Source organism: Cetorhinus maximus, chromosome 18 (assembly GCF_964194155.1).
Source record: "Cetorhinus maximus chromosome 18, sCetMax3.hap1.1, whole genome shotgun sequence".
In the NCBI taxonomy this organism is placed as follows: Eukaryota; Metazoa; Chordata; class Chondrichthyes; order Lamniformes; family Cetorhinidae; genus Cetorhinus; species Cetorhinus maximus.
The window spans coordinates 805,791-819,816 of NC_135896.1; the positions used below are offsets into that span (position 1 = coordinate 805,791).

At 41.0% G+C, this 14,026-nt stretch overlaps 1 protein-coding gene across 3 annotated transcripts in view; it reads right to left on the bottom strand.

Moving 5' to 3' along the window:
* pomt2 (protein-O-mannosyltransferase 2) overlaps positions 1 to 14,026 on the bottom strand; it is a 120,414-nt gene that overhangs the window by 34,999 nt on the left and 71,389 nt on the right. For all 3 annotated transcript variants that reach the window (XM_078561921.1, XM_078561922.1, XM_078561923.1), the window contains one exon: positions 9,036 to 9,107. In XM_078561921.1, coding sequence (XP_078418047.1) covers positions 9,036 to 9,107 — 72 coding nt within the window. The remainder of the gene's footprint in view (positions 1 to 9,035; positions 9,108 to 14,026) is intronic.

Consider the following 14,026-nt stretch of genomic DNA (forward strand, 5'->3'; position numbering starts at 1 on the left):
AGAAGATTGGCTGGCTAACAGTAGGCATGAATCATTTTCTGGTTGGCAGGATGTGATGAGTGGTGTGCTGCAGGGATCAGTGCTGGAGCCACAACTCTTTAATTTATATAAATGACTTGGATGAAGGTACCGATGGTACAGTTGCTAAATTTGCTGATGTCAAAAAGATATGTAGGAAAGTAAGCTGTGAACAGGATATAAAGATGCTTCAAAAGAATATAGATAGGTTAGGTAAGTGGTCATAGATCTGGCAAATGGAGTATAATGTGGGAAAATGTGAGCTTGTTCATTTTTACAGGTTAAATAAAAAAGATGATCAAAATGGTGAGAGATTGTAGAGCTGAGATGCAGAGGGACCCAAGTGTCCTAGTGCATTAATCACAAAATGTTAGTATGCAGATGCAGCAAGTAATTAGCAAAGTTAATAGAATGTTATCATTTATTGCGAGAGGAATTGAATACAAGAGTAGGGAGGTTATGCTTCAGTTATAATGGGCATTGGTGAGACATATCTGGAGTTGTGTACACTGTATTGGTCACCTTATTTAAGGAAGGATGTAAATGTGCTAGAAGCAGTTCAGAGAAGGTTCGCTAGACTAATACCAGGAATGGGCAAGTTGTCTTATGAGGAAAGGCTGGACAGGCTAAGCTTGTATCTGCTGGATTTTAGAAGAGTAAGAGATTAAAACAAACAAGATCCTGAGGGGTCTTGACAGGGTGGATGTGGAAAAGATATTTCCTCTTGTGGGAGAATCTAGAACTAGGGGCCGCTGTTTAAAAATAAGGGGTCACCCATTCAAGACAGATGAGGAAATTTTTTTTCCTCAAAGGGTTGAGAGACTTTGGAATTCTCTTCCTCAAAAGATGGTTGAGGCAGAGGCCTTGAATATCTTTAAGGCAGAAGTAGATAGATTCTTGATAAGCAAGGGACGAAAGGTTATCAGGAGTAGGCAGGAATGTGGAGTTGAGGTTAAGATTAGATCAGCCATGATCTTATTGAATGGCGGAGCAGGCTCAAGTGGTTGAGTGGCCTACTCCTGTTCCTAATTTGTATGTTCTCTCTCCCTCCTTTCTTTAAATTATGGGTTTACACTTGCCAATCTGCAGGAACCATTCCTTCCAGAGTCTACAGAATTTTGAAAAATGTCCACCAACTACACTTTCTACAGCCACCTCTTTCAACACTCTGGGATGTATATCATCAGGTGCAGGGGATTTTTCTACTTTAAGTCCCATTAATTTCTCTAGTATGCCTCTTCCTTTGATCCGATACAATCCTCGATTTCTTTCATTAGCCACGAGTGGAACATTTTCCTTGCTGGGTTTTTGTGCATTAAAGAAATGTATTTTTGTTCAAAACTATGTACATTGGAGAGTAGTAGGCCATTCAGCCCATTGAGCCTGCTCCACCATTCAATACGATTATGGCTGATCATCCTCTTCAATGCCTTTCCCCACCCCACCCCCACCCCACAGTATCCCCATATCCCTTTACATTATTGAAATTTAGAAATCTGTCAATCTCTACTCTAAACATACTCAATGATTGAGCTTCCTCTGGGGTAGAGAATTCCAAAGATTCACCACCCTTTGAGTAAAACAAATTCTCATCTCAAGTCTAAGTGGCTTTCCCCTTATTTTGAAATTGTGCCCCCTGGTTCTAGACTCCCCAGCCAGGGGAAACAGCTTACCTGCATCTACCCTGTCTATTCCTTTAAGTATTTTCTAGGTTTCAATGAGATCACCTCTCATTCTTCAAAACTCTAGAGTATACAGGCCCAGTTTCCTCAATCTCTTTTCATAGGACAGTCCTGCTATCCCAGGAACAAGTTTGGTGAAACTTTGTTACGCTTCCTCTATGGCAACAATATCCTTCCTAAGGCAAGGGGACCAAAACTGCACACAGTACTCCAGGTGTTGTCTAACCAAGGTTCTATACAATTGAAGCAAGACTTTGCTACTCCTCTACTCAAATCCTCTTGTGATAAAGGCCAACATACCATTAGCTTCCTAACTACCTGCTGCACCTGCATGTTAGCCTTCAGTGACTTATTGGCAAGGGCACCCAGGTCCCTTTGTACATCTACACTTTCTAATCTCTTACCATTTAAGAAATACTCAGCACATCTGTTCCTCCTACCAAAGAAGATAACCTCACATTTTTGCACATTATAATGTACCTACCATGTTCTTGTCCACTCACTAGGTCTTCAAATCAGTTCTTTAAATGTTGGCCATTGCCTGTCTACTGTCATACCTTTTACTGTAGTGTCCCAATCCACCACAGCCAATTTGCCCCTCAATCCTTCAGAGTTTCCTTTGTTTAGATTTAAGAACTTAGTCTCTGATTAAACTGCATCACTTTCAAACTTAATGTAAAATTCTATCATATTATGGTCACTCTTTCCTAAAGGCTCCTTTACAACAAGATTATTAATTAGCCCTTTTTCATTGTTAATCACAATAAGAGGTTGTGGTAGAAGAATTAATCCAGGCTGGTCTTTTGGTTCAAGCAGGTTTATTTTCAAAACAGCTCCTCAGTAGCTTCCACACAGTGTTCCAGCTGTATCTTTTTATTCTGTTTAGATGGGATAATCAATGCCCGTCACCTGTTTAACTAGCAATTGTCTTTAACAAGTTGATTGCCATATTGACAGACTCCCTTTTTTTAAAATTAAAACTAAAAAAAAAAACACAAATACATTTAATAATTTCTTAGAGCAGGCACTTCTTTTCGTAAAACAGTCTGATAGTCAGTGACTTGTGTCAACCTATTTTATCTTAGAGATCTCTCTTCTCTCTAACATTTCTTTTATGCTGGCTAGGTCCATTTCTAGCCTTTTTTCAGTGACACTTTTCGTGCAATGAACATTGTCCCAAAGGGACCGGTTGTCAACATAATATTCTATGGGCAAACTTTTCCCACATTGCCCCTTACATAATATTTCTCTCAGTATATTGGATAATATCCAATACCCATATCTAATGCTTCTACCAAAGCTAGCGTTTCAGCAGTTAAGGTGCTTTTCACGACCCTTTTTATTTTCTTGGCCTCCCAAGCCAGTGGGCAACATTTACCATTCTTTCCCACCAAGGATATGATAAACCCGGCTGTGCTAGAGTACCCATCTGGAAGATTGGCATGTGAAGCATCGCTAAAAATGACCAACCTCATATCTTCTGGATTACCCAAGGTTGGAAACTTCAGCACGCATCTCTCAGATTTTAATTTTAAAAGTGTTTTATTTGCTCTCAGAACTTGAACTGTAGCATGTTTCATCTTGTACTCAGCTTCAACATATCATAACTAGTGTCAGGCCTAGTCTGAGTGCACAACCAGTTCAACTGCCCAATCAAACTTCTCAACTGTCCTGTTTCTTCCTTGGTAGAAGAATCCTCTTTTTGTGAGGATCTACCTCAAGTTATTGGGATATGATTAACATTTTCTAGATAAGATTGTTGATTCAGTGTCACTCCTAACTTGCTCTGCTTAATGTCTAAACCTATGCATTTAAAAGGCTCCTGAAGCCTGACTTCCGACCTGGAATTCCTTCATCATCTTCTCAATTACCCATTGTTCAAATTCTACAGAGCCTCCCCCATAGGAAATCATCAACATGCATGATAAAGATTCCAGCTGGTTTCTCCTTATGGTACCAGTAGAACATCGCGGGGTCTGCCTTTAACTGAATGCAACCTGTTTTCAACAGGACAGACTCACGGAAAAATACCAGACTCATAATGCATCATTCAACCCATAACCACACTTGTTCAATTTCCATAGCTTTCCTTCTTTGGGTGGTTTCAAAAAACTTCCTTTTGAAACTTCTTCCCCTGTAAAAAGGCAGCTTTTATATCAATCGATTCGCACTCCCAGGAATAGGATGCCAAAATAGCTTAAAAAAAATCTTCACTCACTTTCCCCACAGTAGGCGAGTCCACTCTGACATCCTGATCTCCTCGTCTCTCTTCAAAGCCTCGGGCTACTAATCTCACTTTGGCCTTATATGTGCCGTCTGGGAGTACCTTTTCTGTACAGATCCATCTGTGAGATAAAGCTGGCTGTCCTCTGTCAGGTATTTCAGAATATACCCCAAATTCCTGCCAGCTTTCTAACTCTTTCCATTTGGCTTCCTTTATCAGCTTACTTTCCAATTTATTAGCAGCTGCTAGAATCTCTCGGTCATAAGGCTTCTACTTCTATTGAGATTGTTAGCTTGCTCTCTGGTCCTCCTTGTTAAGCTATGGCCTCTACTCACATTCCTCTCCCTTTTTGGACTGCTACTATATGATCATTCTCCCATGCAAACAGAACTCCGTGATTTTTTTCTAGGGTCACGACCACATTCTGGTCCATTGTCAGAACTCACTGCACTTTCTGGGTTTCCACGTCTTTACCTTGGTTTGCCAATCGACAGGTCTTGTTTCCTATCCTTCATCCTGCACATTTAGCTAATGTTTGTATTTACCAGTGGCCTTTCCTGCTCTCCCTATGATGGTGGCATCCCTCCACACACTGGTCCCTTCTGGCGCGTATGTTACCTTTGTTCCTACTTTGGGTAGTTGCCCTTTTGGACAAATAGCGTGGTCCTCTACCTCAGTATTACTTTGTTCATAGTCAGTCAACCCTGTATCCGCTGTCGTCTGCTCTTCATAACTACCCAGTGTATGTGTATGTGAAGTGCATGGTGCCTCCTCGCATTCTATGTCCTGTTCAGAACCTGTAAAGGTATAGTCAGTGCCAATTAACCATGATGTACCCGAACAGTTTGATTGCCATGTTGCACAATTACTATTTTCCCTTCACTCCCTATTACCTTGCTAGGTCCTTTCCACTCTTTCTGGCCTTCCCTTTTATAAACATACCATGTCTCCTTGTCTAAACTGTATTCCTGATGGTCTTATGCAGTGCCGTAGGGCCTGCCGAATTTTGTCCGAAACCTCAGCTTTATTGAAAGCTTTTCTGCCCGCATGGAAAGCATTCAGATGAGCAGAAAAGGTGGAGCTAATGCTAGTCCCTTCTAGAGCAGGGACAGCATCTGACAACACTGAAGGTAACTTCGGATTTCTTCCGTACACCAAATGGTAGGGACTGGACCCCCCAACCATTTTGCAGAAAATTCTTTGCATGCACTGCCCTGCTAACAATTTACAATCTGGTCGATCAGCTAATATTTTATGTAACATGTCACCTATTACCGCATGGTTTCTTTCACAAAGACCATTACTAAATGCGCTCTCAGCTGCAGTGTGCATAACTACGATGTTTAAATTTCCACACATATCTTGAAATTCCTCATTGGCGAATTCCCCACCATTATCTGTGAGGAACTTCGTTGGAATCCTGTTCCTACCCATTTCTCCATGACCTTATCGACAATGGTCCTTTTGACTTTACTATGCATCACAGTGGATAGGCTAAATCTAGTTGCCATATCTATAAAGTGTAGTAAAAAAAATACCCCTATCCTTGTCCCAAACTTTCATGTCCATTGCCACTGCATCGTTAAACTCTCTGGCTAGTGGCAAACTCACCACAGGACACGGTGGTGCCTTGCGATATTTAAGGCAAATTTCACACTGAGCAGTGATTTGTTCAATAAGGTCATATGCTTTATCGACCACTCCCGCATCTCGAAGCAGAGTCTTCAGTTTCTGTGGCGCCAGATGTGCAAACTTTCTATGTAATTTCCAAATAACCATCTTTTTGTCCACCAAATTCTTAGTCTCAGCAATTAACAAAACTTCATGAACTTTTTGATGAGAAATCTCTGGCTTCCTCAGTGACAAACAGTAATGGCCTGACCGAGTAAAAACAGAACTGCTCTATCATTCTTCATATCTAGTGTCATCTGAGCCTTCATCGCAGATCAACTCAACCATAGCTGTATTTCACTAGAAACAGCATCAGTACTGATAAACAGTTTGATCCCTGCTATCCTACAAGGGAGAACCACCCGTTTGGAGGATGTTAACGTATTGTCATCTCTGAACCTGAAACAGGTGGAGCTTTCATATCCCTTGACATTCTGCCGGTCTGCTCATCGAGAGACTCCAGACAGCAGTCAGGCCAGTCCATGCTGCACACCGTAGAAGTGCAACCACTGTCCAGAGCTGCACAGCTGAAGGAATCTACCATCAAGATACTCATCACCGGATTCAAACTCTCAGTGATCAATACAATTCCATCATGGCAGTCACCATCATCATTTTCAGTCTCAGATGAATCCGTCTCGTGGGCCACTTCAAAAACACAACTCCTTCGCTGTGGGCAATTCATTGCATAACGATACTGGAAATCACACTGAAAACACCGATTATCCATTCTTCGTGCATTTTTTGTGTTTAAGTGCCTACGGTCACCGTCCCAGACACACTTTTTGTCCCGGCTCTCAAATTAGCTAGGGTTACGACCATTTTCAGACCTCTTGTCATTAACGCCATCTTTGTATTGGAATCTTTGTTTAATATTTGATCGACCTTGAATTCGGCCATCATTGAATCCTCTATCCTTTGTTTTACAGCAGAGTTGTTTGCACTTGCTAGAAAAAGTGGCAGGGAATGACTGTTTCCCTAGAAATCTTTTTTTAGGGCAGCAGCCATTTGATCTAAGAGAGATTTGCTCCCCAGAACTGAACTCCTGTTAGTACTAAAAGACTATCAACATGGGAAATGCGAGCACAGTCCAGTAATTTAAATGCCAATACCGATTCCTGAATTTCAAGTTCAAATCTCTGTAGTCTCCTGTGCCATTTATCAAAATCCATGATATATTCTTCCATGGACTGATCATCTGATTTCCTAAACCTATCACAGATCCTCCAAGCTTCATCCACTTCCAATAACTCATCCTTTTTGTAAAACTTCTCCAAAAATTCTAACAGAAGGTTTAATCACTCTTCTTGATCCAAATCATCCACTTTCCACTCTGAAAACCTTACTCCTTATCTTACTTTTGGTTGGTAATGATAATGCCAGAGCCATACCCTGCTTCTTCTGGGGTATAGAAGTAACCCAGGTCCACATTTCAACTACAGCCCTCCATTGCTGATAAGGTTCAGAGTCAGAAAAGAATTGGTGGATAGTCAAAGCCTGCGATTTGCACCATCCTTCCGCCATTCTGTAACAATTGTCAGCAACAGCGCACTTCTTTACCCTCAGAGGGTTAAGACAGAAATCTTCCTATTTAAGCAATCAATCAGCAAAGCTTAAAGTTCATCCTCTGCTACCATGTTAATCACAATAAGAGGATGTGGTGGAAGAATTAATCCAGGCTGGTCTTTTTGGTTCAAACTGGTTTATTTTCAAGGCAGCTCCTCATTGCTACTGACTTCCAACTAGCTTCCACACAAAGTGTTCCAGCTCTATCTTTTTATTCTATTTAGATGGGATGATCAATGCCCATCACCTGTTTAACTAGCAATTGTCTTTAACAAGGTGATTGCCATATTAACATTCATTGCACAATTATAATTCTAAAATAGTCCGTTCCCAAGTTGGTTTCTCAACATACTGCTCTAGAGAGCCATCTTGTATACATTCCAAGCGTTCGTCCTTCACAACGCTAGCACTCTACATGCGGAGTGAAATCCCCCATGACTACTGAATTACCCTTGTTACACACACCTCTAATTTCCTGATTTATACTGTGATTAACATTAGCACTGCTGTTTGGTCCCCTATAAACAACTCCCAACAATGCTTTCTACCCCTTGCCGTTTCTTAGCTCCGCACAAACTAATTCAATGTCTTTAGAACTAAAGCCAAGTCTCACTTCAGTACTAATGCCCTCTTTAATTGAGAGCACTACCCCAGCTTCCTGTCCTTCCTGAATGTCAACTGCCCTTGGATATTCAGAACCCAACTTTTCTTTCCTTGTAGCCATGTCTCTGTAATGGCTATCAGGTCATACATATGAATTTCTATTTGAGCTGACAATTCATCTGTTTTATTGCAAATGCTGCAGGCATTCAGATAAAGAGCCATTATTGTTTTAGTTTTTTTAAAAAAAAAATACTGCTTTGGTAAGCTCTGGCCCTATCGACACAATCTTTGCAATCCTATCTCTTCCTGCCATACTCTGATCATCATTACCTTTATTGTTACCTTGACCTATTGCCTTGTTATTTCCCTTTAATTTACTCAATCTTCCCTGACATGATCCCTTCCCCCACTATTTCACAGTTTCGACTTGAAACGTTAACTGTGTTCCTCTCCGCAGATGCTGTCAGACCTGCTGAGTTTTTCCAGCTATTTTTATTTTTGTATCAGGTATACACAATTCTCCTTGGTGTCTGTCTATGCCATTGCTTCTGACAAAATAGAGGTCTCATATAGAAGCAGAGGTCAGGGCTGAGAAGAGTTACCTTGAGGCCAGTGCCAGGCCATTGTAGCTTGGGACCAGCATCGAAAATGTGTTACCTAAACCCAACGCCCTCTGAGTTTTAGTACTACAGGTTACATGGTGCTGGCAAAGATATATTTATGGTACCGAGAGCATTCTGAGTTTGCACATTTGACACATCTTTGTTTTCTCATACTTTATAATTGTTTGTTTATCTTACTTCTTGCTCATTTTTTGTGGGTAAATGGAAGAACAGAACATTTGCTTATTTCAGGCTTATCCTACTGGCTGATATTTCACTTAGTTTCATTGCCTTTTTTTCCAACACTAGAACCTGTCACAGGGGCTGAGGAAGCCACACTTTACATTCATAAATGAATTTAAATCTGTGGATAAAGCGAAGACAGCTTTCTTTCTCTTTCTTTTTTCCCCCCAATGTGCGCCAGAAAGAGATTTCTTTGAAACATGAACATCCTGATAAAGAAATTTTACACTTCCTATCTGTAGCAACCAGGATCAAGAGTAGGAGGAGTAAACATAAGGAAATCATAGAACTAATGGAATGTTGGAGTTAAGCCAAACATGCTGACAAGATTTGAGGTGATGCTTTTTTGCATGCTGTGTGTGTTCCTCAGAAGAGGGTTGACTCCTGAGGTATAAACATAATGTGCAATAGTGGGAACTTTATTACCTGATAATTGATTGGCCAGTGCCAAGGTTTTGAAGTGAGTTCATTATCTTTTGGTTTTAGCCCACTGTTACCCTACAGAAAAAAAAGAATAAAATTCATTAGAAAGCTTTGAGAGAATGTGCCTGGATCTGCAGTTACTCTGCATTAGTTGTCCACCTGGAGACCTGTGCATTTGAGATTTACAGACACCGAAAACAAATTGTTTTGAAATTTGGCTGCAGGATCAAGCTATCATTTCTTTGCACACCATAAAAATATCCTTTGAAGATCTTGATAAACATATTTCTATATGCTAATGATATACCACAGCTGGATTCCTGGTTCAGTTGTCCGGATTGGTTTTTGGGTTTGGAGGTCGTACGAGCGCAGGATGTACTCTGGGTGATGCACGGGATTTCTTGTAAACACAGACTGCCAGTTGGTATATTCACCACACTTTACCACTATTAATATGGTCTTTTGTATTCTTTGTGGAATTTATACTGTGCACATCAGAATAGATTCACCACCCAAAAACATAAAGAGATTTTAATTATCTTAAGAGCCATATTTTCTCAAAGTTCTGTTCAAAACCTGTCTCAGTTGTTTTAATCAGAAAACTGCCAAAACTGTACAACAATAGAACAAGTTAATAAGTTAGTTCCCAGCCTCCATGAGGTATAATAGAGGGGGAGGCTGGAACAATGTTCATGGAATATAAAAACAGTCCAAAACAAACTTGTGGAGACACAGTCTCAATCAGACCAGACGTCTGTTTCGGATAACTATCAGCGGTATTTGAACCTATTCTGCAGCAGAAATATGTACCAGTTGCATGTCAAAAGGGCTAGGACCAACATTCTCGCAGGGAGTTTAGCTAATGTTTGAGGGGGGAGGATTTAAACCAATTTGGCAGGGGAAGGGGAGCCAGGATGAAGCAGTGAGTGGAAAAGCAAAGTGCAAGGAAGACTGGGAGCAGCAAACAGCATTAGAATTAGGAATAGTCCATCAATTTATGTGATCAGGCAGCAGGGCACAAGACATGCTATGTAAGTTTGAAGTGCATGTGCTTAAATGCCCAAAGCGTGGTAAATAAAATTGGTGATCAAGCACAAGTTGTCACATGGGGTTATGATACTGTGGCAACAACAGATCTGGGCAGCAACAGCCGCCAATGCTGATCAAAGATAATGTTACAGCCCTAAAAAGGAAGGATGTACCTGAAGGGTCAAACACAGAGCCCATTTGAGTAGGGTTAAGGTGAAGAGGTGCTATTAAGCTACTGGGTATATACACTAAAAGGCCAAATAATGGGAAGGTAATGAAGGAGCAAATTTCAGAATGGGACTGAACTACAGTGCAGTGACAATGGGGTTGATATGGGAGTCGGGGGCGGGGGGGGGGGAACTTTAATTATCCTAATATAGGCTCAGAAAATAACAGTTTAAAAGATAAAGTGGGAGAAATTCCTGAAATATGTACAAGATAACTCTTAATCATTATGTTTTCAGCTCAAGGAAGGAGGCTGTGCTGGTTCTAGTTCTAGGGAATGAAGTGGACCACATTTCAGTGGGTGAGCATTTGAGAAACAGTGATCATATCATCAGTTTAGAATAGTTATGGCAAATGACTAAGTATCTAATGTCTCCAGTAAAAAGACATAGACCAGGGTTAGCAAGTACTAAAAATCAGAACAAAAACAAAAATAAAAATACCTGGAAAAACTCAGCAGGTCTGACAGCATCTGCGGAGAGTGATACAGTTAATGTTTCGAGTCCATATGACTCTTCAACAGAACTAAGGAAAAATAGAAGAGAGGTGAAATATAAGCTGGCTTAAGGGGGGTGGGACAGGTAGAGCTGGATAGAGGGCCAGTGATAGGTGGAGATAACCAAAAGATGTCATAGATAAAAGGAAAAAGAGGTGTTGAAGGTGGTGATATTAGTTAAGAAATGTGCTAATAGGTGGCATTAAGGATAGAAAGCAGGATGAGCAAGGTACAGATAGCCCTAGTGGGGGTGGGGTGGGGGGGAAGGGATCGAAATAGGCTAAAAGGTAGAGATAAAACAATGGATGGAAATACATTTAAAAATAATGGAAATAGGTGGAGACACCAAACGCAGACTAGGTGACCGCTGTGCAGAACACCTTCGGTCTGTCTGCAAGCATGACCCAGATCTTCCTGTCACTTGCCATTTTAACACTCCACTCTGCTCTCATGCCCACATGTCCATCCTTGGCTTGCTGCATTGTTCCAGTGAAGCTCAACGCGAACTGGAGGAACAGCACCTCATCTTCCGACTAGGCACTTTACAGCCTTCCGGACTGAATATTGAGTTCAACAACTTTAGATCTCTCTCCTCCATCCCCACCCCCTTTCCGATCCCCCATTTTTCCAATAATTTATATATATATTTTTCTTTTCCCACCTATTTCCATTACTTTTAAATGTATTTCCATCCATTGTTTTATCTCAACCTTTTAGCCTATTTCAATCCCTTCCCCCCACCCCCACTAGGGCTATCTGTACCTTGCTCATCCTGCTTTCTACCCTTAATGTCACCTATTAGCACATTCCTTAGATAATATCACCACCTTCAACACCTCTTTGTCCTTTTGTCTATGACATCTTTTGGTTATCTCCACCTATCACTGGCCCTCTATCCAGCTCTACCTGTCCCACCCCCCCTTAAACCAGCTTATATTTCACCTCTCTTCTATTTTTGCTTAGTTCTGTTGAAGAGTCATACAGACTCGAAACGTTAACTGTGTTCCTCTCTGTAGATGCTGTCAGGCCTGCTGAGTTTTTCCAGGTATTTTTATTTTTGTTTTGGATTTCCAGCACCCACAGGTTTTTGCTTTTAACTAAAAATCAGAAACCAGGGTAGGGATAGAATTACATGGAATCACCAACTAACAACACTTCATGATAGAAAGTTTGCCACTTATTGTAAATTTGATTAATCCAAGTTTTGATTTTATCTTTTGCTTCCATTAAGTCAAAAGCTTCAATTAGTATGGCTTTATGCTCAGCTGATTCCATTGCCATCAGTGTTTCAGGTAGCATTAGATGATGCAATTAGAGACCTTGTTCTGGTGTCCCCTTTGACACAGTTTCCTGCATCATGAAAAGGTCAAGCATTAGGACCCTTGGCTTCTCACCATTGACACTTGTGTAAAAGTAATTCAAATTGCTTCCAGTTTCAATGTATATGTGAACATGGATCCAGTCATGAATCAATTCTGAGCCCATTTCAGTTGTTTTAGGCCTTACTAACCTGTATGTTTACATTTTACTAAAAGTGACAACCAGTTGTTAAGCCCCATGATAAAAATTGGAAGATGCATAGAATCATAGAATTTCACAGCACAGGAGGCTCATCCTACCTCAACTGGTTCATTGAGAATTATCCAATTTGTTCTACTCCCCTGCTCTATATATCTGTGCAATGTTTACCACCAAGTCTTTAATCAATTTCCCTCTTAAAGTTAGTACTGAATCCACTTCCATCACTCTTTCAGGTTGTGAATTACACACTATATTAACTTAATGCATAAAAAATAACCTTGTATCTCCCTTTGGCTCTTCTGTCAATCATATTAAATTAAATCAGCTACGATCTCAATGAATGCTGGAAAAGGCTTGAGGGGCTGAATGGCCTCCTATCTACAGTACTGGGCAGCAGCTTTTGCAAGAGCATTCACTGTCTAACTGGCTTGGCTCCCTGTCAATCAGGCTATTTTCCAAACAGGGAATCCATTCCGAAAAGAAATGATGCACGCTATAGTTAAACCTGCATGCCATTTGGGGAAGCCCAGACGCAGGATTTTCCTATCCATTAACACTTTCTCACTGCACCTCCCACCCCACCCCCACTTCTCCTATACCGTGCTCCGAAATCCCAATCCAGTAAATAGTGGGCCAATGTTTCAGGTCAATGGCTGTTTGTCAGAGCGAATGCTGAAAGGTCATCAGCATGAAAGATGAACTGTTCTTCACAGATGCTGCTTGACTTGAGTATTTCCAGCATTTCTGTTATTACAGATTTCCATTAAGTTTGCTTTTCTTTAAGTGAATCCTAAGAGTGGGTGTACCATTCACACACAAAGTGAGAAGGTATCTTAGTACAGTTATGTGGAGGAATTGGAGATGCTGAAATTATTCTTCTCACGGCAGTAAAAGTTAAGGGAAGGCCTAATAGAAGAATTTAAAATCAGGGAGGGTTTTGTTTCCAATGGTAGTTGGGTTGGTAAGCAAAAGATGTAGCAGATAGGAGAAATAAAAGCAAAATACTGCAGTCACTTGAAATCTGAAATAAAAACAGAAAACGCTGGAAAAACTCAGCAGGTCTGGCAGCATCTGTGGAGAAAGAAATAGAGTTAACATTTCAGGTCAAGGATCTTCAGAACTCTCTTTTAAAACTGCTGTTATTACCCTCTGCTCTCAATAAAGCAACGCTTGACCCATCCATCCTTGAAAACTACTGTCCCATCTCCAACATTCCTTTCCCTCCAAAGTTTTTGAATATGTTGTTGCCTCCCAAATCTGTTCTGATCTTCCTCAGAACTCCATGTTTGAATCCCTCCAAACAGGTTTCTGCCCAACCACAGTACTGAAATATCTCTTAGCAAAGTCACAAATGACATAGTTCGTAACTGTGGCCCACCTGATCCTTCTGACTTGTCTGCATGCAGTCTTTGATACAGGTGACCACAACATCCTCCTCCAACAAGAGGGAAAAACATCATCCTCACCAACCTGCCTGCTGCAGATGCATCTGTCCATGACAGTATCGGTAGGAGTGACACCGCACAGTCATTATGGAGATGCAGTCCCTCCTTTACATTGAGGATACCCTCCGTCGTGTTGTGTGGCACGAAAACCATGCTAAATGGAATAGACTTCAAACAAATTTAGCAACTCAAGACTGGGCATCCATGAGGCACAGTGGACCAACAGCAGCAGCAGAACTGTACTTGAACACAATCTGTAACCTGTAATAAGCCTGGCA